Raw genomic sequence first — 25,489 nt, 5'->3', positions numbered from 1 at the left:
TGCCCATGAGGGGCAATTAAATGCTATTTGTTTTTGGCATTGTATGCCTTATGTTCATTTTTATTTACAGTAAAAATCAAGTCTAAATCTAGGTTTGCATATATACATCTATATAATATGGTTATATTTGTATGCAATTTTAGGGTAATAATTTATATATACAAGCACACACAGGTGGCTATTTAGGCTTGTTTTACTAAACCAGAAAATATTTGGTTTGATATGATTAAAAGAAGACATGAATGAATCTAGATCTTGGAATAAGTTCTTCAGAATCTCTTTCCTTCTTTATATCAATGCAACTGGAAGGAATAGATTTACACTAGCTATATATTATGAAATATTAACTCTGCTGAATTTCAATTGTTTTATTTTTTAATTAACCTGAAGGCAGTTATTGTTGCTTATGTTTGTTTTCAAAGTCAAATGAGCTTATGAAGCCTAGCAAAAAAATTAAAGAAGTCAAATGGTGGGCTAGAAGACTTCCAAGGTCCCATCTAGGCTTATGATTCTACCATTCTTCACATAAACGTATGAGGTTCAAAATAATCCACAGGATTTAGTGCTTACTGTGAAATATGGACATGATTACGTAAAATTTTAGATACTTTTCATAAAGACATTTTAAAAGGTTCTCTTATTTTTAAAACCAGAAGCAGGTTTATCTGAAGCCTTTGATTTAGAGATAAGTTAGTCTCTATTTTGGTGACTATACTATACTATTTCTTTTGAACAATTGTTACACAATTTTCAAATTTAGCAAAATTGAATATAATTTTTTAAAAGACCAAAGCAGTATACCTCTCTGTCCATTATATATTTACATTGAATAAAGTAAAAACATACTTGAAGAAATAACTTTGCTGTGCACATTTTGGAAAAGTTGGGTAGCTTATTCATCAATAACAAATTTATTATCTAAGTCTGTTTTATTTGCATGGAAAAGAAGGCAGCCTTTGATGAAATAATAGGGATTCAGTTCCATGAGCAAGAAAGGTAATAAAGTTGAGGGCAGAGATAATCAGAAATATCTATTGATTATACAAATAATACCTGTTAAGAAAGTAGCAATCAGAGGGATTTTTGTTCATACAGTCATACCTCTGCCCTTGACTGCTGTGAAACTCATCAAATTTGGTACTCGAACATATTTTGAGAAAATTTTATCTTGGTAGTCTGTTTGTTTGGTACTCAACACGCAAGCTAGAACTTGTAGTGCTTCGTGACTTGCTACCCTTTCCAGCCAAAACAAAGAATTATGCATTAGTCACGTAGTAGTTCTTGCCCTGTGCACATCCCTTGCAATCTGCTCTTAGCTTGTGGTCATTTTGTTTATTTTTGTGATTTTTTTCGTCACTAGTAAAACTACAAGTGAAGGGAATTTTTATTTTATTTACCAGTAAGTATTTAGGTTTAGATTTATTTGTATGTAAATTAATGACATACAATCTATACAACTTATTACATATTGCCTTAAAAGTGTGCATTGTCTTTTGTTTGGGAACACATTCAATTTATTTGCATTATTCCGTATGGAAAAAACTTGTTTGGTACTTAGCATTTTTGGTACTCAAAAACCTACATATAAAATCACATCTACTAAACATCATCTACATATTTTTTTAAAAAAAACAACAACAGGTAATCCTGCACATCCAACCTCACTTCACTACATGAATCCATACCAACTGAATGCATATGGCATGGCATTAAGAGCAGTGGGTGAAATCATTCAAGACTATGATAGCGACAAAATGTTTCCAGCTCTAGGTTTTGGTGCAAAACTGCCCCCAGATGGAAGAATATCTCATGAGTTTGCCTTGGTAAGAAATTTATTTGTTTATTTGTGGTCATGTTGCTCTCCTCCCTCCAAGCCCCTGGTAAAAGTCCAGCTTTTAATTTTTGGAATTGTACATCTACTTTGGTTGCTAAAGGTAAATCCCCAATTCATCAATATCTCATTATCAGTATCAGGACTTAAAAGCAAACATCCCTCCTAACTTAAAACAGTAGTTCTTCCAGAGACAAAACTACATGGCCCCTCTAGTAGAAGATGCTGAATTATATATACTTTACTTTTCCCATATCATAGTGAAGTGAAATGCCTTATAAATTACTAAAGTAAGCACTCTGGTGAAGTGATGGGGGTGGGAATTATGATTTACAGATTACAGATTTAGAATTACATTGTAATTGCAGGTTGTTGTTTTTTAAAAAAAATTGGTAATAGAGTTGGGATAACTAAGTGAATTTAAAAAGAAAAAGGACAGAAGTGAAGGATGTATGTCCAAGCAAGTACATGCGGATTATCAGGATTCCTATCATAGTTTCCAGAATCTCGTGGCCTTGCTTCCCTCCTTACCCGGATTTGGAGATTTTGAGTGGATAATGGGTAAAATGGGCAAATTAAGATTTGCAGTTATTAAGGGAACTGTTTCATTCCTTAAAACACTTGAAGCCTATCTTAAAATACCTACTTTTAAAAAAAGTTTCCCTACTCTTTTAAAGACTTAGACAGCCCATGCAATGCTTGATGTGACCTTTGTCAGTCACAACACTGTTTCATAAGTAACATTCTCAGTAATTAATATATTTTCCTGATTTTAACTTACAGAATGGAAATCCACAAAATCCTTATTGCAGTGGAATCGATGGTGTAATGGAAGCATACTATATGAGTTTAAAATCTGTGCAGCTTTATGGACCAACTAACTTTGCTCCTGTTATTAATCATGTAGCAAGGTAATGAATATGATTAATATCCAGAGCTGTAACTTTATATAATAATATTCAAGATTTTTAATTTAATTTTTATTAAAATGGAAAGAACTACATTCAGAATATTTGCATTCAGAATATTACTATATGCCATTATTACATAATGTACAGTGATCCCTCGATTATCGCGGGGGTTACGTTCCAAGACCTCCCGCGATAATCGATTTTCCACGGTATAGTGGTGCAGAAGTAATAACACCATCTGCGCATGCGTGCCCTTTTTCCATGGCCGCGCATGCGCAGATGGTGGAGCCGAGAAGCGACGAAAGTGCGGAAGCCGACAAAGATTGCTTTGAATGTCGGCTGCCCCCACCCCCCTAGCACCCGCCTGCCCGCCGTTCGCCCGCCCGGCCGCTCGCCCATTCACCCGGCCGCTCGCCCGTTCACCCGGCCGCTCGCCGCTCGCCCGTTCACCCGCCCGCCCGGCCGCTCGCTCACCGCTCGCGAGCAAGAGGGGGAGAGATAGAGAAAGAGAGAGAAGGAAAGAAAGAGATGAGAGAGGGAGGAAGAGAGTGTGAGAGAGGAAGAAGCAAGATAGAGAGAGAGAAAGAAAGATGAGAAAGGAAGGAAGAGAGTGAGAGAGAGGAAGAAAGAGAGAGAGAGAAGAGTGGAAGGAAGAGAGAGAGAAATGATAGAAAAAAGGGGAGAAAAAAAGAGAAATGAGAAAATGATTGAAGCAGAGAATGACAGGAAAGAAAGAGAAAGAGACAGAGAAGTGACTCTTGGTGATGACGTATGACGTCATCGGGTGGGAAAAACCGTGGTATAGCAAAAAAACCGTGGAGTATTTTTTAATTAATATTTTTTGAAAAACCGTGGTATAGCGTTTCGCGAAAATCGAGGGATCACTGTACTCAGTTTAGACTTTATTTATCTCTCATTAATTTGTGTTTTTAATTCTTGATTGTTCATGAATATTTAGGCAAGGGAATAATTTGGGGTGCGTAGGAAACAGAAACCGTTTTTGCGGGGCATTGTTTAACACATCATAGAACATAGAACATCAGACATTCTGCCTTTCAGATCAGCTGTGGTTAAACAAAAATAAAATCTCAAATATTTATTATTTTGTATTTTGGCTTAAAATAACCTCCAGGTATTATAGAATAGTTTTATAAATAAGTGGTGTTGGATGTCTGTCCCTTCAGTTACCAAGACTTTTCCCTTCTGATTGTCTCTCCTCATCTGCAAATGCCAGTGTTTTGGGGAGTTTTGCTGTTGTTACAAACCTCCCCCGCCCCCCAAAACCAAAACACTTTTGCTCAAAACATCTAGAGCACTGCTATGCACAGAATAAACTTTTTTGCATCCATAGACTCATTTCCAATTATAACTACATTTCAACAACAATTAGCATATTTTCACAGTATAAATTGAATGACACATGACATATAAACTAAATGAATAAACTTCTCACAACAAAATATCTTACGCCGTAGCCAGACTGGAAATTCTTCGATTAGACAACTTACAACTCCGTCATCTCCCTTCCGACTTAACTATAGTTCATAAAATCATATATCAAAATGTTCTACCTATTAATGACTACTTCACCTTCAACCACAACAACCCACAAGCACGGAATAGATTTAAACTAAATGTCAACCGCTCCATACTAGACTGTAAAAAATACGACTTCAGCAATAGAATGATCAATGCCTGGAATGCACTACCTGACTCTTTGGTTTCTGCTCCCAAACCTTTAACCTTAGACTATCTACAATTGACCTCTCCCTCTTTCTAAGAAGTCTGTAAGGGGCATGCTTAAGTGCACCATTGTGCCTACCATCCCTATCCTACTGTTCTATTACTTTTTATCATTACTTATTTAATGTTTTAAATGAAACATGATAGAAGGAAACAAGGGTGACTGAACAAGTTCCTGATCAACTTTGTCATCCAAAAGATAAAGGAGGGAACTAGAGAAACAGTTATACGGAGCCTCATTCTTACTAACAGAGATATGATAGAGGGGGTTGAAGATGCCAGAACTTTGGGGGAAGGTGATCATGTCGTCATAATAGAATTCAGGGTAATACAAACATAAACAATAGAATATAATCAAACAAGCATCTTACACTCTAAAAGAACTGATTTTAACAAACTTTAAGAGAGCTTAAAGGAGAATCAAACTCCATGAAGCTTGGAAAACTCTGAAAAATATGGATATAGCCAGTCCAGATCAATATCACTGAAAAAGAAAAAAACAAGAAATCCAGAAAGAAACCAGTTTGATTATGCGAAGACCTCTGATAAACTGAAAGACAAAAAGGATAAATACAAAAAATGGGAAAAGAGATGCGTAATTAAATTAGAATACCAACAAATAACCCAAACTTGCAAAAATGATAAGGAAGACAAAGGCTCAGAATAAAGTAAGACTTCCAACAAATTTCAAAAATAATTTTAAAGGTTTCTTTCAATACGTAAAGTAAAGAATAAGAAAAATGCCAAGGGAACAATTAGTCCACTAATTGGAAATAATGGCAAGGAAGTGATGGATAGTAGAGAGAAAGCAGAGCTATTGCACCTGTCTTCACGCATAAAGATAATACAGACCAGCCTGCCAAAAACATGACCATAAAAGATAGACTAGGAATACAATTTGAATACTTGAAAGAGCCATCTGATTTTTGTTTTTGTTTTTTAAATAATTGGGTGTTTATTATTTCTTTTAGTGTTAATCAGACTCAGATTTAAAATAATTCCAAATAGTGCTTTAATATTAAAATGTGGGGACTTCTTTTTTGTTTTTTAGATATGCTGCCTCAATAAAAGATGGCTCCCAGTATTTTGTTCTTCTCATTATTACAGACGGAGTAATTTCTGATATGGCTCAGGCAAAGGAGTCCATAGTGAACGTAAGTTATGTTTTGTGACCAGGCTCTTTTTTGGAAAATGATACAGACCACAAACAACAAGCAAATTTTCTCTTCCTTTGTTGAAGGGGGGGGGGATTTATTTCAGAGGTGAAAAGCTCCTGGTTTGCTCGTGCCTGTCAGTTGTCAGAGAGCCAGTCGTGAAGGCAGCGCAAGGCTCCGCCTACCCGCACGGACCCCGCCAGTTGGGTTCTTTTACCCTCTACACATACGCAAAGCATCGGACCAGAATATCTCCGAGACCTCCTTCTGCTGCACGAATCCCAGCGTCCGATTACGTCCCACAGAGTGGGCCTTCTCCGGGTCCCGTCAACTAAACAATGTCTGTTGACGGGCCCCAGGGGAAGAGCCTTCTCTGTGGTGGCCCCGACTCTCTGGAACCAGCTCCCCCCAGAGATTAGAACTGCCCCTACCCTCCTTGCCTTTCGTAAACTCCTTAAAACCCACCTTTGTTGTCAGGCATGGGGGAACTGAGATATCTCCCCCGGGCCTATACAATTTATGTATGGTATGCTTGTATGTATGTCTGCTTAATAATGGTTTTTTAAAAATATTTAAATTGTAAATTATTAGATTTGTCATGAACTGTTTTTATTGTGTTGTGAGCTGCCCCGAGTCTACGGAAAGGGGCGGCATACCAAATCAAATCAAATCAAATAAATAAATAATCAAATAAATAAATAAATAAATAAATAAATAAAAGAACCCAAATGGCGGCGGGTGGCAGAGCCTCACGCTGCCTTTCCGACCAGCTCTCCAACGACCATCAGGCACGAGCAAACCAGGAGCATTTCATCCCTGATTTATTGTAATAAAGTAACAATTTTTCCCCCCAAACAAAATGGATCATATCCTTCGGTTTTCTAAATTTTATGTCTCTTTATGTCCGTTCCTTAATCTTAATTACTAATGTATCTAATTCTATGGGTGACTTTCTCTACCTGTATTTATTATTTTGAAAAGTTTCCATGACAATATTTTTCCCTCTCCCTCTTTTACAGGCTTTCATGTATTGCCCGTGCTTGTATTAATTATTAGGGCTTAGTTAGCCCTGTCCTTAGCTTCTCTCCCAAATGTGGAGTAACTTTATTCTCTACTCAGCCTTAGATCTCATCCCACTTTAGTCATCACAGGACTGGCTGACTGGCTGACATTTTGTAGGCTTTTTGGACGATTATACTTTGCCTCTGGCTGGAGCTGTTGCTAGGATTTTGGCATTTTTTCAGTTCATGCTACATTTCCAGCTGCCTAGTATATATGTTAGCTAGTGTGACTGATGTGCTTCACAATAGTTCCTACCCCTCTTGACTGCAGAGTCTCTGAAAAGACTCCCATCTCATCCTGCCTCCAATCCACCCTATGGAAACTTGCTCTGGTCCTGCATGCTTACTCTGGTCCTGCATGCTTACTCTGGTCCTGCATGCTTACCAATCTGACTTTGATTTGCTCAGATGTGTTCCCTATCTCCTAGGCATTGAGCTGGAGCACAGACCAGTTTGGCTGTGTCTCCATGACCCTGAGGAGAAGAAAAGAAAAAGGGAAGGAAGTGCCCTCACAGATTACAATGAGGCTGTCTCTTCCACATATTGAAATTTAAGATAATTAATTAACATGTAAGATACAGTTTTTAAATGATGTGTGTTGAATCTTTAAAACATCAGAGGTCAACAGAAAAATTATAAATGTCATAGAAGTAACCACATGCTGCAATGTTTCAAGAACTAACCGGCCTTTGGAATACATGAGTTTTTTTATTTATCTTTGAAAACCTGGGTGATGGGAAGCAGTGAGAGAAGATTGAGATTCTAATTTTCCTCTATACTTTTAAATAATTTAGTTTTCTTGTATGTTTGAAACTGTTATTTCATTTTCTGATGAAAACTTGAAAATGCATTTCAGGTTGGTTAATTGATTCAAAGGTAAATAATGCTTCATGAAAATAAAACAAATATTTTATTTAGCTATTTTACTAATCTATGTTTTTTTAATATTAAGGGATAAAATGTATATTTAAATCTAATATCTGAAAATGATGTAACTCTTTTCATGTGTTCTTTTGAAGGCGGCAAAACTCCCAATGTCAATAATAATAGTGGGTGTTGGACCTGCGGAATTTGATGGTGAGGACCTCAATTAATATAGCTCCTGTTATCTAAAGAGAAGCCCTATACAAATCAGTGAGACAAAATCTGTACTTTTTTATTTAATAGTTTGTTATATCTTTCATGTAATAAATTCTTTGACAATACCTTTGTACTTCACTGAGGCATTTGACAAAGTAAACCACAACCTACTACAGTGGTACCTCGAGATACGAGTTTAATTCGTTCCGGACCTGGGCTCTTAAGTCGAGCAGCTCTTATCTCGAACGACTTTTCCCCATAGGAATTAATGTAAATAATTTTAATTGGTTCCAGCCCTCAAAAAACTCACAAAGTTAGTCTAAATTATGCAGAAAGACATGTTTTTAATGAAGAAATGTACATGTACATATAAATGAATAATGAAGTTTCTTTCACTTAACTTGTAAACTTTCTTAAACTTTTAAATTTACATATGTTCAACTTCTCTGCCACCCAATCCTGTAGGACAGAGGTCCCCAACCCTTTTTGCACCAGGGACCGGCTTTAAGCGATCAAGAGAGGAATGGGTGAATGAATGGACGGAGGGTGGGAAGGAAGGAAGGAAAGAGGGAAGGGACAGGAACAGAGGAAGGAAGCAAGGAAACTTATGAAAGGGGAGAGTAAGAGAGGAATGAGTGAAGGGAGGGAGGGAGGGAAGAAGGTGGGAAGGAGAAAGAAAAGAAGAAATAGAGGAAGGGAAGGTAAGAGAGAGAAAGAAAAAGAGCAAGAAAGAAAGAAAGAAAGAAAGAAAGAAAGAAAGAAAGAAAGAAAGGGGGAAGGGACAGGAACAGAGGAAGGAAGCAAGGAAACTTATGAAAGGGGAGAGTAAGAGAGGAATGAGTGAAGGGAGGGAGGGAGGGAAGAAGGTGGGAAGGAGAAAGAAAAGAAGAAATAGAGGAAGGGAAGGTAAAAGAGAGAAAGAAAAAGAGCAAGAAAGAAAGCTGCAAGCACCCCCCCGAGCCCCCCAGGCCGGCTGCAACCGTTTAAAACACGCGCGCCGCTTCGCAGCTGTCTCCTGAAGCCGAACGCGGAAGTTAGCGTTTGGCTTCAGGAGACAACTCCTTGGCGCTTGTATCTCGAATTTGGGCTTGTAAGTAGAACAAAAATATCTCTCCCCTCCCAGCTCTTATCTCGAGTTGCTCTTAAGTAGAGCAGCTCTTATGTCGGGGTTCCACTGTACTTGGTAAGATAGAAAAATGTAGGTTGGATAGCATCACCATCAGATGGATTCACAACTGCACACAATCTGTACTGCTTAACGGAACTACATCTACATGGAGTAAAGTCTGCAGTGGGGTATCCTAAGTTTCTGTCTTAGGCTCAGTCCTCTTCAACATCTTCATAAATGATTTAGATGCCAGCATCGTTGCTGGTCCAGTGGAGGCACCTGAAGCAATCCTTGCCCTGTTGTCTGGGAACAGTTTGATCTGCTCTCCTGGGGAGATTTTAATGTGGCTAGTTAGTATTTGATTATAATGTATGAACCCATTTGTGATTTATATAAAAAGTCATGATTAAAGTCATGATTAAAGAAATTGGGTTAAGCATATGGTGAAGAGAACCAGTACATAAAATTAGACTGTGATTTCTTGTTATAATGTCTTGTTCTTTAACTTATAATTTTGCAGGAAAGGTAGTGTTTTTCAGTCATTTGCATATCGAATGCTTATTGATAGTTCATTAAATACTTTAGTTTATGTCTAAGATACAATTATGTTATATAGATTATTATATGGGAAAGCCACACATTTCATATCAAGTTGGCTGCATTGATTAATTTCAGATAGTGAAATAATGGGAATATTTTATTGTTTAAGCCATGGAAGAATTGGATGGTGATTCAGTAAGGGTTTCATCAAGAGGAGTTTATGCGGAAAGAGATATAGTACAGGTAAGACAAAAATATTTATGTGTTGATTCATTTAAATCTATAGCCTAGTGATTGATCAACCTTTTTTGGCTCTTGTGCCAAAAGGGGACGCACATGTGAATGTCCACACCCATAATGCAATGCCCTCAATCCCCACACACATGCACACAACCCTCGCGCTACCCCCTGTGCATCCATGCTGCCCCCACAGTGCTCCCCGCTGCGCATGCGCACAGGCCTCACTGAAGTCTCCGGACTTCCAGTTGGCCCATTCAGCCATTTTTTACCATCACTAGGGTTTACGAAAGCCTCCTAAAGCCTGGGGACAATGAAAAACGGGCCAACCATAAATGGCATATTAGGCTATTTCTTGCTGTCCCAGGTTTCAGGAAGCAAAAACTGATGCGCAACATAGGGCAACGCTTTGCATGCCCTCAGATATGGCTTTGCGTGCCACAGGTGCCATAGCTTCACCATCACTGCTATTGCTGCTACCTTAAGTAATTGGTTGCCGATCAGTTTCCGGTCACAATTCAAAGTGTTGGTTATGACCTATAAAGCCCTTCATGGCACCGGACCAGAATATCTCCGGGACCGCCTTCTGCCGCACAAATCCCAGCGACCAGTTAGGTCCCACAGAGTTGGCCTTCTCCGGGTCCCGTCAACTAAACAATGTCGTTTGGCGGGACCCAGGGGAAGAGCCTTCTCTGTGGCGGCCCCGACCCTTTGGAACCAACTCCCCCCAGATATCAGAGTTGCCCCCACCCTCCTAGCCTTTCGTAAGCTCCTTAAAACCCACCTCTGTCGTCAGGCATGGGGGAATTGACACTTTCTCCCCCTAGGTTTATAAAATTTATGCATGGTATGCTAGTGTGTATGATTGGTTTCTAAATTGGGGTTTTTAAAATTAACTTAAATATTAGATTTGTTTACATTGTATTATTATTGCTGTGAACCGCCCGAGTCTGCGGAGAGGGGCGGCATACAAATCTGATAAATAGATAGATAGATAGATAGATAGATAGATAGATAGATAGATAGATAGATAGATAGATAGATAGATAGATAGATAAATACCACCACAGGTGGCTCACAAATGATGGTAAAAATAATAAAAACAGTATAGAAAACTCCCAGCTTCACCAACCACAGCACATCTTCACACAGCTATAAAGGACTTTATTGGGCTCCATAATCAGAAAAGTGAGCATGCTATGTAGAGAATCAATCCTGGATTATTTTATTATGGTATCATATGAAATCTGTGGTCTATATTGTATTGCTGCTGGCGGTATTTTTGTGTTTGCATTTGATCAGATCTTTGGTGAGAAGTAACTTTTTCTATAAGCACATTATGACTCTGGTTTTGATTATTATTATTTTTTTGTTTCTTGTTGCTTTTTCTTGCATTTGTCTCAAAGCTATTCTATTTCCTGCTTTCGATGTCATTCTGTACGATACCACAAAAGCAACACTTAAACATTCCCCCACTCCCATTTCATTTCAGTTTGTGCCATTTCGGGATTATATTGACAGAACTGGAAACCACATATTAAGCATGGCCCGACTTGCAAGAGATGTCTTAGCTGAGATCCCAGACCAGTTTCTTTCCTACATGAGGGTCCGAGGAATCAAGCCATCTCCGGCACCACCTCCATACACGCCACCTGTTCATGTGGTGCAGACTCAGATATGAGCCTTTGAATATTGAATACTTTTCAAAATTATACAGCGCTGCCAAGAAAGAGTTCCAGTACAATGATGCACTTTAAGAGCCAGCAAGCTCTTTGTATGCAGTCAGTAGAATTTTCTAGTGGGCTTTGGAAAAGAAAGAAATACGTTAATTTCATATACCAAAATGTTCCAACTTGTTGCACTTGCAACTCAGCAGCTTTTATTTACAAGAAGCAAAATGGTGAAGTTGTTTCTAAGTATTACTGTTTCTAACAGAAAATATGCCTGTCAATATTGGGGTGGGGTGAAAGCACAAGACCACGGGTTCTATTCAAAAGTCTTTGTCTTTCTGACCTAATATGTATATATAAATATATATATATATAAAGTGAATGCAAATCCTATGTATCACTGTTTACATGTTACTACTTTTGAAATTTAACTACTTTTTATAGTTATTCTTAAACATTTGTCTTCTATCTTACAATAGTAAAAAATCCACAAGAGAAGCAATATCTCTTTGAATGATTGTCCAGGCGAATTACGTGCAAAGCTAAGAATAGAAAGCGGGGACAAATACATTCATAGGTCTCAATAATGGGAACACCTCATTGATAAGCTCAGTGAAGTATCGATCTGATACATCTGAGAATAAGCTTCCAAGATGTGAATAGTGTAAGAAAATGTATTTTTGCAAGATACTCCAATCCTGAAATAACTTGTGTTTACATTTTTTTAAGATTGATTATGCTGGCATAATAAATGATAACAACAGTATTGTGCACTTCTAAGAACTTTTGAGCCCTGTGTTTCCTCATGTAAGGTGTGAAATCTGTAAAGTACAGTATCTTGCATTTGAATAACAGTAGACCTTTGGCGTTATATGCTTCCTGAAGGTGAATATCTTACTATGATTGACAGTTGCTGTGTGGTTTGTCTAGATTGGCTATTTAAAAAGGGGGCTGGCTCATTTTGAGTTGGCTGAGACACATATTGCCCTGGAGGGCACATAAGTTGTGAATCTTATTTAACTGGATTAAAACTGCACAACTGTATTGTTTTGTGCACAACTTTGTGTATAGAACTACTCAAGTGTTTTATGATATGCCTGTTCTTACCCCAACTATCCAGTGTTTTTGCATGTACAGTTTTTACAAGAAATTCACATTTTTCTGGGTATTTGTGTCAAAATTTTACAGTAGAACAAATGGCCTTAAATCTCACAGATATCTTGGAAATGATTGTGAATCGCCTTTTACTTTTCTGTCAAAAACGTGTGATTGCCTTGTAATGTACAGCACTCTTTTTTTGCACATAACCTGTTTGATACTTTCTTTACTATGATATATGTTACACTGAATAATATGAAATTAAGGTGCATTTTTTAAGCATGAAAGGGATTTCTTCTGGAAATGCAAATACATATAGCATCAATAGTATATAATCCTATGTAATACAAAGTCTTACATTTTAAAATATATTAAAGGTCCTTAAAGTACTAGGGACACGGTGACTCAGTGGCTAAGGCTGAGCTTGTCAGTCAGAAAGATTGGCAGCTTGGCAGTTCAAATTCCTAGCACCGTGTAATGGAGTGAGTTTCCATTACTTGTCCCAGCTTCTGCCAACTTAGCAGTTCAAAAGCATTTAAAAAATGCAAGTAGAAAAATAGGGACCGTTTTGGTGGGAAGGTAACAGTGTTCCTTGCGCCTTTGGCGTTTAGTCATGCCGGCCATATGACCACAGAGACGTCTTTGGACAGTGCTCTTTGGCCTTGAAACCCCTTAGAGTCAGGAACGACTAGCACATATGTGCGAGGGGGATCTTTACCTTAAAGTACTTATCTTGCTGGGTAATGCTTCTCTGAATAGTATGAGGAATAATCAAAATATCAAAATATTCAGAATAGCTTAATACTACAGATAATAACTTCTACTGCACATATTGAAATTGCCAACCTAGATACAATTTGATACTATTGAGACAGGTATATTCAGAATTTTGAAACACTTCAGAACTTCTTTGGTTAAACGAGTGAAAAAATATGGTGTTTTTTTAAAAAAGAAAGTTGCCAAACACTTAAGAACTAAATGTTACTCTTATTTACATTTGCCAAATAACAACTAATGCAGTAATATCTCCTTATTGCTTATTGTTAAGAAATTTCCCTAAACAGTTTCTTTAGATTCCATTTTTTTTCTGTTTTACAGTTGTATTACTATTGAAATAAAAAAAGGCAATTTCTGAATGCGTCTATAGAATTTTTTTCTCTGGCGAGCTAAATGTTAATATAAACTAAAAAAAATTCACTTATTACTTACACTTTGAATAATTAATTATTTCTTCATTGATCTTATAAAAATTTCCTTGCTTTAAGTTACATCTAATTTCATGTGAAATCTTGTATCCAGTTATTCTAAAACTCTGTTTTTCAAAGTTGGCAACTTTAAGATATTGCCAATTTCCAGAATGCAATTTGAAAAGCACTGATCTGAAATGTTGCTCATTTTTATCCCTTCTTGACCAAATTTAGAATTATCATAAAATATCTTTTCTGGGAAGTAGATTATAAGAGATATAGCGAGTAAAATGAAATGCTTTGTAATTCTCTTTATTTAATAAATTCTCAGTGGTAAGTACAGTGATACCTTGTCTTACAAACTTAATTGGTTCCGGAACGAGGTTCTTAAGGTGAAAAGTTTGTAAGACGAGACAATGTTTCCCATAGGAATCAATGGAAAAGTGATTAATGTGTGCAAGCCCAAAATTCACCCCTTTTTCCAGCCGAAGCGCCCGTTTTTGCACTGCTGGGATTCCCCTGAGGCTCCCCTCCATGGTAAACCCCACCTCCAGACTTCTGTGTTTTTGCGATGCTGCAGGGGAATCCCAGCATCGCAAAAACAAGTGCTTCGCTAGCAATGGAAGTCCAGAGGTGGGGTTTCCCAGCGAGGGGAGCCTAGTGAAATCGCAGCATTGCAAAAACACAGAAGTCCGGAGCTGGGGTTTTGAGTACTTTGGTGTTTTTGCAATGCTGCGATTTCACTGATGCTTCCTTCACTGGGAAACCCCACCTCTGGACTTCCGTTGCCAGCGAAGTGCCCGTTTTTGCGCTGCTGGGATTCCCCTGCTGTGATTCCCCTGCAGCATCACAAAAACAGTGAAGTCTGGAGGTGGGGTTTCCCATGGAGGGGAGCCTCAGGGGAATCCCAGCAGCGCAAAAACGAGTGGTTCGCTGGCAACAGAAGTCCGGAGGCGGGGCATCCCAGTGGCAGCGGCTTGGGTTTGTAAGGTGAAAATAGTTTGTAAGAAGAGGCAAAAAAATCTTAAACCCCGGGTTTGTATCTCGAAAAGTTTGTATGACGAGGCATTTGTAAGATGAGGTATCACTGTATATATGACCCAAACAGAAAATCTTACTCTAGAATTTTAAATGAAAGACATGACAAGCCAGGCTACAGGGAGGGGAACAAAACAGCAAAAAGTTTGATTAATTGGAGACGGTAGCAAGGAAGGCCACAGGGAGAAAGCAGAGCTGCTTAATTCACTCTTTGCACCTGCCTTCATGCAAAAGGAGAAGGAAGTAGTCCAACCTGCCACAAACATAGAAACATAGAAGACTGACAGCAGAAAAAGACCTCATGGTCCATCTAGTCTGCCCTTATACTATTTCCTGTATTTTATCTTACAGTGGATATATGTTTATCCCAGGCATGTTTAAATTCAGTTCCTGTGGATTTACCAACCACGTCTGCTGGAAGTTTGTTCCAAGGATCTACTATTCTTTCAATAAAATAATATTTTCTCACGTTGCTTCTGATCTTTCCCCCAACTAACCTCAGATTATGCCCCCTTGTTCTTGTGTTCACTTTCCGATTAATAACACTTCCCTCCTGAACCTTATTTAACCCTTTAACATATTTAAATGTTTCGATCATGTCCCCCCTTTTCCTTCTGTCCTCCAGACTATACAGATTGAGTTCATTAAGTCTTTCCTGATACGAATGTATACCAAACAGAAGTGTAAACAAACAGACTAGGTATACAAATTAAAATAGACAACAGAATGGTAAGAGAACATCTGTCTACCCTACAGATGAGTTGAATTCACCAGGACAGATGGATTACATTTATTACTAATTATATTGCAAGTAGACCTCAAGTAATGACTGTAAGGGATCCTACCCATTGGGGTGAGAGGTTGGGACTCACAAATGAACTGCCTCAATTAACAGACATCCCTGCTGTCTCCAGTATGTTTATTAAACAAATGTACAGGTTATTAAGTGGAGCATGGGATGCTTCGGGTGGAATGGGACAATTGGTTCTGGCCACTTCACCCCAACCCAGTTGACCCACCCTGATTGCTCTACTCCTGGTGTTTCTCTACTGCAGGTATTCCCCCACTGGCCCACCCACACTGCCTAGTTGTGGGCAATGTGCTGAAGGATAAAACTCCATGGCTGATTTCCTGTACAAGACAATTAGCTGTGCCTGTGGCACACCCACATACCCAGCTGTCTCACTTGGTTGAAGTGACCTGGAAGAGGAGGGAATGCAGGAGACAGTGGTGGCAGGCGAGACAGGGACAGCAGTGGGAACCTCAGCATGGGCCGTCTGTGGAGAAGTGGTAGTGGGATCAGGACCTCCTTGGATATGCAGAGACAGGTAGCAGCAGATGGCTGCCAGAAAGTCAGCTCTCACTTGCGCTCCCAGAGTTGCTTATGCACACTTCTCATTAGGGGTAGGGGTGAACGGCACATGATTACCGGTTCTGTAGACATGTCTTGGTAGGTATGGTGTAGCTTGGTGGCCTCGCTGCGGCCAGTAAGGGCCCACAGAGTTGGCCTTCTCCACGTCCCGTCTACCAAACAATGTCGGCAGGCAGGACCTTGGGGGGAAAGACTTCTCTGTGGTGGCTCCAACACTTGGGAACCAACTGCCTCCAGAGATTCGCATTATCTCCACCCTACTGGTCTTCCATAAAGCCATTAAAACCTGGCTTTTCCGACAGGCCTGGAATTAGGCTGATTGTAAGTATGTATGTTTTTTATATTATTATTATTATTATTATTATTATTATTATTAATTATTATTATTATTTGTTCTGTCGGGCTCTCTGGTAGACTCCTCCCAAAAATTCACAGGTACAAATTTCAGACACACACACATTTGAAAGTTCAAAACAATGTTCTTTATAATGAAAATTCACTTAAACTAAGCCCTCTTTTGGTATAGCAAAGAGCACTGTCTCCAAACAAACTGGTAATTTGTACAAGTCCCTTATCAGTTCTGTGATACTTAGCTTGCAGCTGGGAGGCAATTCACAGTCCTTCTTCTTTCACAAAGTGAAACACACTTTGCCCTGGTTTAGTTTCAAAGCGGGAGAAAAATCAGCACACAAAAGGTCAAAGTCAGTAAAGGAGTCACGAAACACAATGATCAGATAATCCTCCACAATGGCCAAACCCACAGGCTGCTCTTTATAGCAGCCTCACTAATTACCACAGCCCCACCCAACCACAGGTGGCCTCATTTTCTTTGATAGTAATCTCTCAGTTGTTGTTGCCTATGCATCGCTCTCCGCATGCGTGGCTGTATCATTAACTCTTGTTCTGAATCCAAGGAGGAGCTAGATAATTGATCTCCTTCTGAGCTGTCTGCCCCACTCTCCTCCTCCCTGTCACTCATGTCTTCTTCGTCAGAGGAGCCTTCATCAGCAGATTCCATCGGGGGCAAATCAGGCCTGCAGCATGTGGATGTCTGCCCCACATCCACAGTCCTTGGGGCAGGAGCTGGGCCAGAGCTAAGCCAGAGCTAACCACTACATTATTTATTGGATTTGTATGCCGCCCCTCTCCGTAGACTCGGGGCGGCTAACAACAATGATAAAAACATAGAAACATAGAAGTCTGACGGCAGAAAAAGACCTCATGGTCCATCTAGTCTGCCCTTATACTATTTTCTGTATTTTATCTTAGGATGGATATATGTTTATCCCAGGCATGTTTAACAGCATGTAACAAACAGCATGTAACAAACAGCATGTAACAATCCAATCCAATACTAAAACAACTAAAAACAATAGAGTTGGCCTTACTGTTATTATTGATTTTTATTATTAGATTTTAACGTTTTTATTGTTGTTTTTATTTACTCTGATTGTTAGCGGCTCAAAGTCCTTTTGGAGTGAGTGGCATATAAATATAATAAATAGATAAATAAAATCCCCATTTCCTTCCCACTCCAGGGGAAGGTTACTGCAAAATCGCCATTCCCTCCAGATCAACTGGGACTCAGGAGGCAGGGAATAGATGGGGACGGGGCCAGTCAGACGTGGTGTTTAGGGGTTCTCTGAACTACTCAAAATTTCCACTACCTGTTCTGCCTGACCGGCCTCAAGCAATGATTAACGGTCCAGGAAAGAAGGTCAGACACACACGTGCATAGTTAGTCAGCAAACTTGTATTAAACAGAAAAGAAAAAGTCTAAAGAAAACGGTACTTACTTTCAGGAGTAAAACACAGGTTGAGTTGAAAATTCAGCCAGCTACAAAGTTCATGAAAAAGCAAACAAATACAAAAGTCACGTAGCATAAATGTTCCAAGAGGTCTCTGAATTCTCACGGCACAAAAGCAGCAGCTTGTCCCAGAGTTTTCAACTCCCACAACGCTGAGTTGAAATCCAAGAGCAGAAACTTCAAAGCAGGAACAACGACGCCACACAAACCACCCAGATAAACAGCCACAGTTTGCCTTGGCCCCTGTTCCATTTTTATACCGTTAGCCCTCATTAAGGGAACCAAACCCAGCCCAGGTTCACCTATCATGCCTTATCATACTTCTTAAAGTGATCCCTTCTTTGTAAGGCCCTTTGGTTGCGTAAATTAATGTATTGCCCTGCAGACGAACTGAGAGAGGACAAACTGTCCGAAGAACTGCCAGCCACCTCCTGACTGTCTGCTACATCTTCCTGGCTGTCAGCCAGGCTTTCACAGTCACTGTGTGCCGTGTCTCCCCCATCTGTGGGGGCAACAGCTGGCCCAGGCCCAAACACAACACTACCGGTTCTCCAGAACTGGTCAGAATCTGCTGAATCCCACCTCTGCTGTCCTCCACTCTCTTGCTCACGTGAAGGAAGATGGAATTCAAAAGAAACTCGCTTAGACTTAGACTCAGACACTCCACACCTGGGAACAAGTACAAGTCACAGTCCCATCTTTGCCAACTATGTCTAGCGCTTAGCTGTGCTTAATGCCATGACAGTTGACAGCTAGCTGATGAGAAATTCCCCAGCTAGATGAAATTTTCAGGAGTTCAGAGAGCTGAGTCATTTTTCTAGTCTGTGATAGAAAAATAATAGCATACTTCTCCTTTCTTTTTTTAAAAAAAGGTTTATTTTAAGAACAAGATAACAAACATCTTCAGAATCCTAAAAACATGGAAAAATGAACAAACTCCATCAGAGAGCTTAATTATTGATAAAATATATAAATGTATTGAGATGGATGAAATGACAAATTCAATTAAGGGGATTGAAAGTAAAAAATCTAAACAAATTTGGGAAAATGGCACGAACGGATTCGAAACAAAGATTGAAAATGTAACAATACCAAGTGAAATAGCTTGGTACAGATTCGGACACGTAATTGCGGCTTTGCTTGAACTGCTTTATTCCAGCATAAACATAACGTTAATACAACAGTCAGTATTCAACTGTCAAACCTCCTCGGGTTTCCCCTATTTAACTGCCAGCTGGCTGAGGAACGAACCAATGGTAATCCCTTATTTTCCCCGGTTGCTAGGTTACCGCCCCTCTCTCGGTGCCCTTTCCTGTTCTCATAACACTTCCTGTATGGAGCCTCTCTAGGCATCTCCTGTCGTTGGTCCTTCCATACATAACACCAAGTATCAGTATACAAAAGAAGGATAATAATTACCTTAGGAAGTATGACTTTTATTACTCTTTTTCTTCTCAATGTATTTCTTTCTATATTAATTTGTAATATTTACTTATGATAATTATATGTAAATATACAAAATATAAAGAAATGTATCATAAAGGTAAATAGAAATGGATTAAGATCTGTTAAACTAGAACAAAACGTGAGAAATATTGCTTTTACTCCTTATTCTTTTACTTTTTCTTTCTTTTTTCTTTTCTTCTTTTTTATTTCTGGAAAACAATAAAGATACTTTTAAAAAAAAGAATCCTAAAAACAGAAAGTGTCTCAAATTATTTGAGAGAAGACCTCGTGACTTACAGAATGCAGATTAATATTGAACATTGACATATGCCTCCAAAAGAAAGGATTCCAAGAATGCTTGAGCAACATTGATTTTTGTTGCAGCCCTGAGTGTGTTTCCCTGAGATAAAACTTCCAGAAGATATAATAAAATTCTGTTGCAACAGTTATGTCACAGTAAATCGGAATGATAAATTGTGAGTTACATCCATGGCTTTGGGCCACCTGAAAAGATATTGCTCGATTCACATACCTTGAATCAGGCTGACTCCTCTAAGGGTATGGTTAATGCTGACCTGCTGTTCTGTCTGGGTCACTCCAGAAGCCAATACCAACCCAAAAAGAGAAGCCAGACACACTGGTAAAAGGCAAAGGCAGTTTTATAAAATTCAAGAAAAACACAGGTAACAGAAAATGTCCTTACAAACAGGAAAATGCTGTATCTTCAGATATAACCACGAAGGCAAAAGTCCATGCAGCAATACAGAATTCTTGCTGCCAAGCCAAGGCTGTAGATAGCAGACCTACACCTCCCACGGGTCTTCCAAAGCTGCTGGGCCACAAGCCAGGAACAGAGACGCCGAGAAACAAGACAGGATAACGCAACTCCAAACTGATAACACTCCACATGGCTTCAAGGGCTTGCCTGCCTTTGAAACCCTGCTAAGGAGGACCACACCCAAACCCAGCTGTTCCTAATTCAGTGTTGATAATACTTCTTTAATTGCTCCTTTCTTTGATCTGACCGTCTCTGTCGCATGTCAATGACGGCTTGTGCGTCATCACCTAATGACTCCAAGCTACTGGCTGGGGAGAGCCCCCCCCCCCCCCCGGGGCTCTCATGCTGTTCTCCTTCATCCCATTCCTGATTTTCCTCTCCCCCGTCCGACTGCTCAGCCCCCTCCTCTTCGCTGTCCTCCTCCTCCGGGCATGGAGCCAGCAGAGACACAGCTGGTCCCTGAGCAGCCTCAGGCTGAATCACAACACATGCCATGTAAAAAACTGCTCTCAACCACATAATGGTTCTTGGCCCTAAGGATAAATGCCAACAGTTGAAGCCATGAAAATGTAGTTTTATGGAAGCCAGATGTTCAATTTAACATTGGAGGAGGAGGAAAGGTAAATAGGCAGTGATGCAAAATGAGCATGGCTATTTCTCACACGTGGAGATAATTTTCCTATGCTTTAAGGAAGAGAAATTCTGTTATAGGATTTAAGTTGGCAGGGTTCACACACTTTCCATCTCAAACTAGCAGCATACACTACCGATTTGGTGCAAAACGTAAGGGAACGTAAGGTTTTTCCAACAACCCTAGAGCGGAGATGGCAAACCTTTTTTCCCTCGGGTGCTGAAAGAGCATGGATGTGCACTATCACGCATGCGCAAATGCCCATACCCATAATTCAATGCCTGGGGAAGGTGAAAACAGCTTTTCCCGTTGTCTGGAGGCCAGAAACTCTGTTTCCCAATTTCTGGTGGGGCCAGTACACTCGTGTTTCGCCCTCCCCAGCCTCCAAAGGCTTCTCTGGAGCTGGGGGAGGGTAAAAGAGCCCTCCCCCATCCCCCTGGAGGCCCTCTGGAAGCTAAAAACGCCCTCCCAGAGCCTCTGTGAAAGCCAAAAATCAGCTGGCCAGTACACACATGCACGTTGGAGCTGAGCTAGGACAATGGCTCGCATGCCAGCAGATATGGCTCCGCGTGCCACCTGTGGCACCCGTGCCATAGGTTCGCCATCACTGCCCTAGAGACTCAAAATTGTGCTCTGCTCTGATTGGAGTGCAAAATTGGCAGTTCCCTGAATCTTTGTCTTGATATGTCTTGCATAACCCATTACATTACCTTCATTTAAATATGTTAAAGGGTTAAATAAGGTTCAGGAGGGAAGTGTTTTTAATAGGAAAGTGAACACAAGAACAAGGGGACACAATCTGAGGTTAGTTGGGGGAAAGATCAGAAGCAACATGAGAAAATATTATTTTATTGAAAGAGTAGTACATCCTTGGAACAAACTTCCAGCAGACGTGGTTGGTAAATCCACAGTAACTGACTTTAAACATGCCTGGGATAAACATATATCCATCCTAAGATAAAATATAAGGGCAGACTAGATGGACCATGAGGTCTTTTTCTGCCGTCAATCTTCTATGTTTCTATGTTTCATTTCATAGAGTAAGCCTCACATATGAAAGCTGCTTTCCCAAGGTTTGAATTGTTTTAATTTTTTTAACAAGTACCTTCATGGCTCAGAAGTCAGTTGATGGTGATTAGCCATAATGACCATTATGCGCGTAAGTGTCTTGGAGGTTTCTGGATGATCCCTGTGAAAAGCAAAATGTTGCAAATTTATGCTGTAAATTGGCTCCAGCAATGTTCTTCTGTGATTAATCTTTTTCTGCTTCCCTAGGTTCTGGTATGTTGATGCTAAGTTTTCTTTGGTTGAGGATTCTGGGAAATGTAATCAAATACATCCAAAGAGGATCAGGTTAAAATAAAAGATTGTTCTACTGTGGTTAAGGAGTTCAACACTTAAATCCACATATGACCAGGGACTCTAGGAACAATTAAGAGGCATTCCTTCTTAGCCCATCTTACCTCCAAGAGAATGAAATAATGGGAAATCCCCCCCACTCCTTCCCTGATGAACTGCCTTCAGTTTTGAGTATATAAGTGCTGTAACTAAATAAATAAATAGTGCTGACATTTGAGAAGGCTCTTTTTCCTGTTTTTCTTTGGCATTTGAAGATACCAGGTAATAAGTACATTTTTCCCTTACGGCATTTAGAAGATCATTTGGAAAGAGTTTAATTTCACCAAACTTTCACCCAAGTTTGTTATTTGCATTGAACGTGGGAATTCATTGATATGTTATCATGGTTTAAAATTTGTTTATGCATTGTAACTTCCCTACAGTCTTTTCCTTCTGGGAATTATGAAAACTGAAACAAATCAACAAATCAACAAATAAATTGACGATATTTATTCAAGAGGAAACATACAAATGTGGCCACATTAAAACTTGCAGAGTTGAAATTCTGACTAGGCTACCTGCCAAACTTAGGAATTGGGAGGGGACAATTCCATGGAATGGGAGAAACCCCAACGAGCTGTTTCTAAAGAATCAATATTTGATTCAAATGTTAGTATTTGATAAGTATGTATTTAGATGTCTTCTGAGATGCCTTCTATTATTTTCCCAGAACAATATATGGCAATTTTCCAAACTTCAAAGATCAATAAACATTTTTTAACAGTCTTAAATATGGAGCCCAAGGAGGGTTGAGGAACCTTTTGCCCTCAATGGTTTCTGAACTACATCTCCATGAGGGATGTTTGCAGTAGTCTTTCAAGTCTTTGAGGGAGGTGGGTGTTCTGTCTAAACAAGCCACCGATCGAATTAAAAGTCACACACACTCAATGGATAGTATATAAGAAGCTATAATGATTACAAAAAGTTCTGATATAAAGTGGTTAATAATCCAAGATATAATTAGTACATTCTGGCAGTTTTCCCAGGCTAATGTCTCTGAGATAAGCACAAGTCCAGGCCAGAGGCCAAAGACTCATTAGGAAATTCCTTTGAAGTGATTCTATCAATCAACCAAACTCACATGTGTTTGTAATCTTTCTGCCAATGCAAATTGCATGGTTTTAAAAGTTGACTTAAAACAGAAGTGTTCTTTTAACTCCAGAGATCACAGAATGCCATGATTTTGGAAACATTGTCTGTCACAATCACTTCTCACGAGATTTTCCCTTAAATAGTGACAAGGCGTGGCCAAATGTTCCCTACAGCTACTAACACCAAGATCCTTTATTTCACAGATACTCATACTTGGACATAGTTCTCCTCACCCTTGCATCTAACAGGGACCCCTCCTCTATTTCCTCATCACCCTCTAATTCATCTTCATCCTCTGAGTCACTCAGTACCATAACTGGAGGTACTACTGCCTCTGGTGGGTCCTCAGTCTCTAACTCCTCATCATTCTCACAGATTCAGCTGTCAAGAACACTGGCTTAGGATACCAATACTCATCTGTCTCGTGATTCTCGAAATCCATGACTAGCTGAGCTGGATGTGGACAAGTCGTAACACTGGGTGATTTAGAAGTACAGTGGTACCTCTACTTAAGAACTTTTCTAGATAAGAACCATGTCTTCAAGATTTTTTTTGCCTCTTCTTAAGAACTATTTTCTACTTAAAAACCCGAGTCCGGAAAAATTTCCCAGGAAATTTGAGAGCGGCACGAAGGTCTGGCCAGTTTCCTGTCATTCCCCCTTTAATCCCGGCCATCTGGGGCTTTTCTGGGCTGCCAGAGGAGCCTTTCGGTCCCGCTTAAGGAGGCTTTGGCAGCCCAGAGCAAACGAAGCATTTTCCTTTCTCTGGGCTCTTGGAGAGGGGATAAACCTCTGCCAGCGTCCAGAGAAAAGAAACGCTCCGTTCGCTCTGGGCAGCGATTGTCCTCCTCCTCTTCTTCCCCCTCCTCCTCCTCCCACCCAAATTCCGAGCTTTTATTTCTTTCCTAATGGGTTTGCATGCATTATTTGCTTTTACATTGATTCCTATGGGAAAAATTGCTTCTACTTTTCTACTTAAGGACCTGGTCACGGAACGAATTAAGTAGAGGTACCACTGTATATATAAATAAGTAAATGAACACTTGAAGAGATTCGAACTTTCCATTACAAATGCGACTCCACACTTTCTTACAAGATAAAATAAATACATTGGAGGCAATGTTTTTTTCACTTTCTTCATTTCATACCAGATCCCAGATTTTCAGTTACCTTTTCTTCTATTAAAGGCACCTGCCATTGCTGTACCTAAATTTATTTAAAAAGAAAAAAAGAAAACAAAAAGAGTATTTTTCTCTTTCCTTCCTTTGAAGATGATGGCCTTAAATGATTCTACAGAGTCTTATTTTAGTCCAGTGCTTCCCAACCTTGGCAACTTGAAGATATCTGGACTTCAACTCCCAGAATTCCCCAGCCAGTGAATGAGTTGTAAACCTAATCCTACGTAGCTTCTGCTCTGGCAATCTCACACTACTTACCAGAGCTTACAAAACTTTTGCCAGACCCATCCTCGAATACAGCTCATCTGTTTGGAACCCATATCGCATCTCAGACATTAAAACCCTTGAAAATGTCCAAAGATACTTCACCAGAAGAGCCCTTCACTCCTCCACTCGAAATAGAATACCCTACGAGACTAGACTTTCAATCCTGGGCCTAGAAAGTTTAGAACTAAGACGCCTTAAACAAGATCTAAGTATTGCCTACAAGATCATATGCTGCAACGTCCTGCCTGTCGGCGACTACTTCAGCTTCAACCACAACAACACAAGAGCACACAACAGATTTAAACTTAATATTAACTGCTCCAAACTTGACTGAAAAACTATGACTTCAGTAACCGAGTTGTCGAAGCGTGGAACTCATTACCGGACTCCATAGTGTCATCCCCAAACCCCCAATACTTTACCCTTACATTATCTACGGTTGACCTATCCAGATTCCTAAGAAGTCAGTAAGGGGCGAGTACAAGTGCACTAGAGTGCCTTCTGTCCCCTGTCCTATTGCTCTCCTATATCTCCTATACCTTTCTTCTATTCCTGTACCTCTTCTTCTATTCTTTCATTGATATGTTCTATTACTATATCTTCTTTTCTATTCTTTCTTAGATATATTCTTAGATATATTTAACTATGAGTGTCTCCTCTATAACCTTCATCATGTATTTTACTATGTGTATATAGATATACACCCACTAAAACCCTCATTGTGTATTTAAATAAATAAATAAATAAATAAATAAATAAATAAATAAATAAATAAATAAATAAATAAATAAATAAATAAATAAATAAATAAATAAATAAATGCCAAGGTTGGGAAACACTGTTTTAGTGTATTTGTGGAAAA

The 25,489-nt window shown here is 39.4% G+C and overlaps 1 protein-coding gene across 2 annotated transcripts in view; it reads left to right on the top strand.

Annotated features, from left to right (window-relative positions):
- Positions 1–13,569, top strand: part of LOC139169331 (copine-8) — an 80,452-nt gene extending 66,883 nt beyond the window's left edge. For both annotated transcript variants that reach the window (XM_070755322.1, XM_070755323.1), the window contains 6 exons: positions 1,642–1,823; positions 2,615–2,742; positions 5,537–5,639; positions 7,720–7,777; positions 9,598–9,671; positions 11,158–13,569. In XM_070755322.1, coding sequence (XP_070611423.1) covers positions 1,642–1,823; positions 2,615–2,742; positions 5,537–5,639; positions 7,720–7,777; positions 9,598–9,671; positions 11,158–11,346 — 734 coding nt within the window. In that variant the 3' untranslated portion in view covers positions 11,347–13,569. The remainder of the gene's footprint in view (positions 1–1,641; positions 1,824–2,614; positions 2,743–5,536; positions 5,640–7,719; positions 7,778–9,597; positions 9,672–11,157) is intronic.
- The last annotated feature ends 11,920 nt before the right edge of the window (positions 13,570–25,489 follow it).

The sequence above is a fragment of the Erythrolamprus reginae genome, chromosome 6 (assembly GCF_031021105.1).
Source record: "Erythrolamprus reginae isolate rEryReg1 chromosome 6, rEryReg1.hap1, whole genome shotgun sequence".
Taxonomy (NCBI): domain Eukaryota; kingdom Metazoa; phylum Chordata; class Lepidosauria; order Squamata; family Dipsadidae; genus Erythrolamprus; species Erythrolamprus reginae.
Note: the sequence above shows the minus strand (reverse complement) of the source record. Positions and strands in the feature narration are given on the sequence as shown.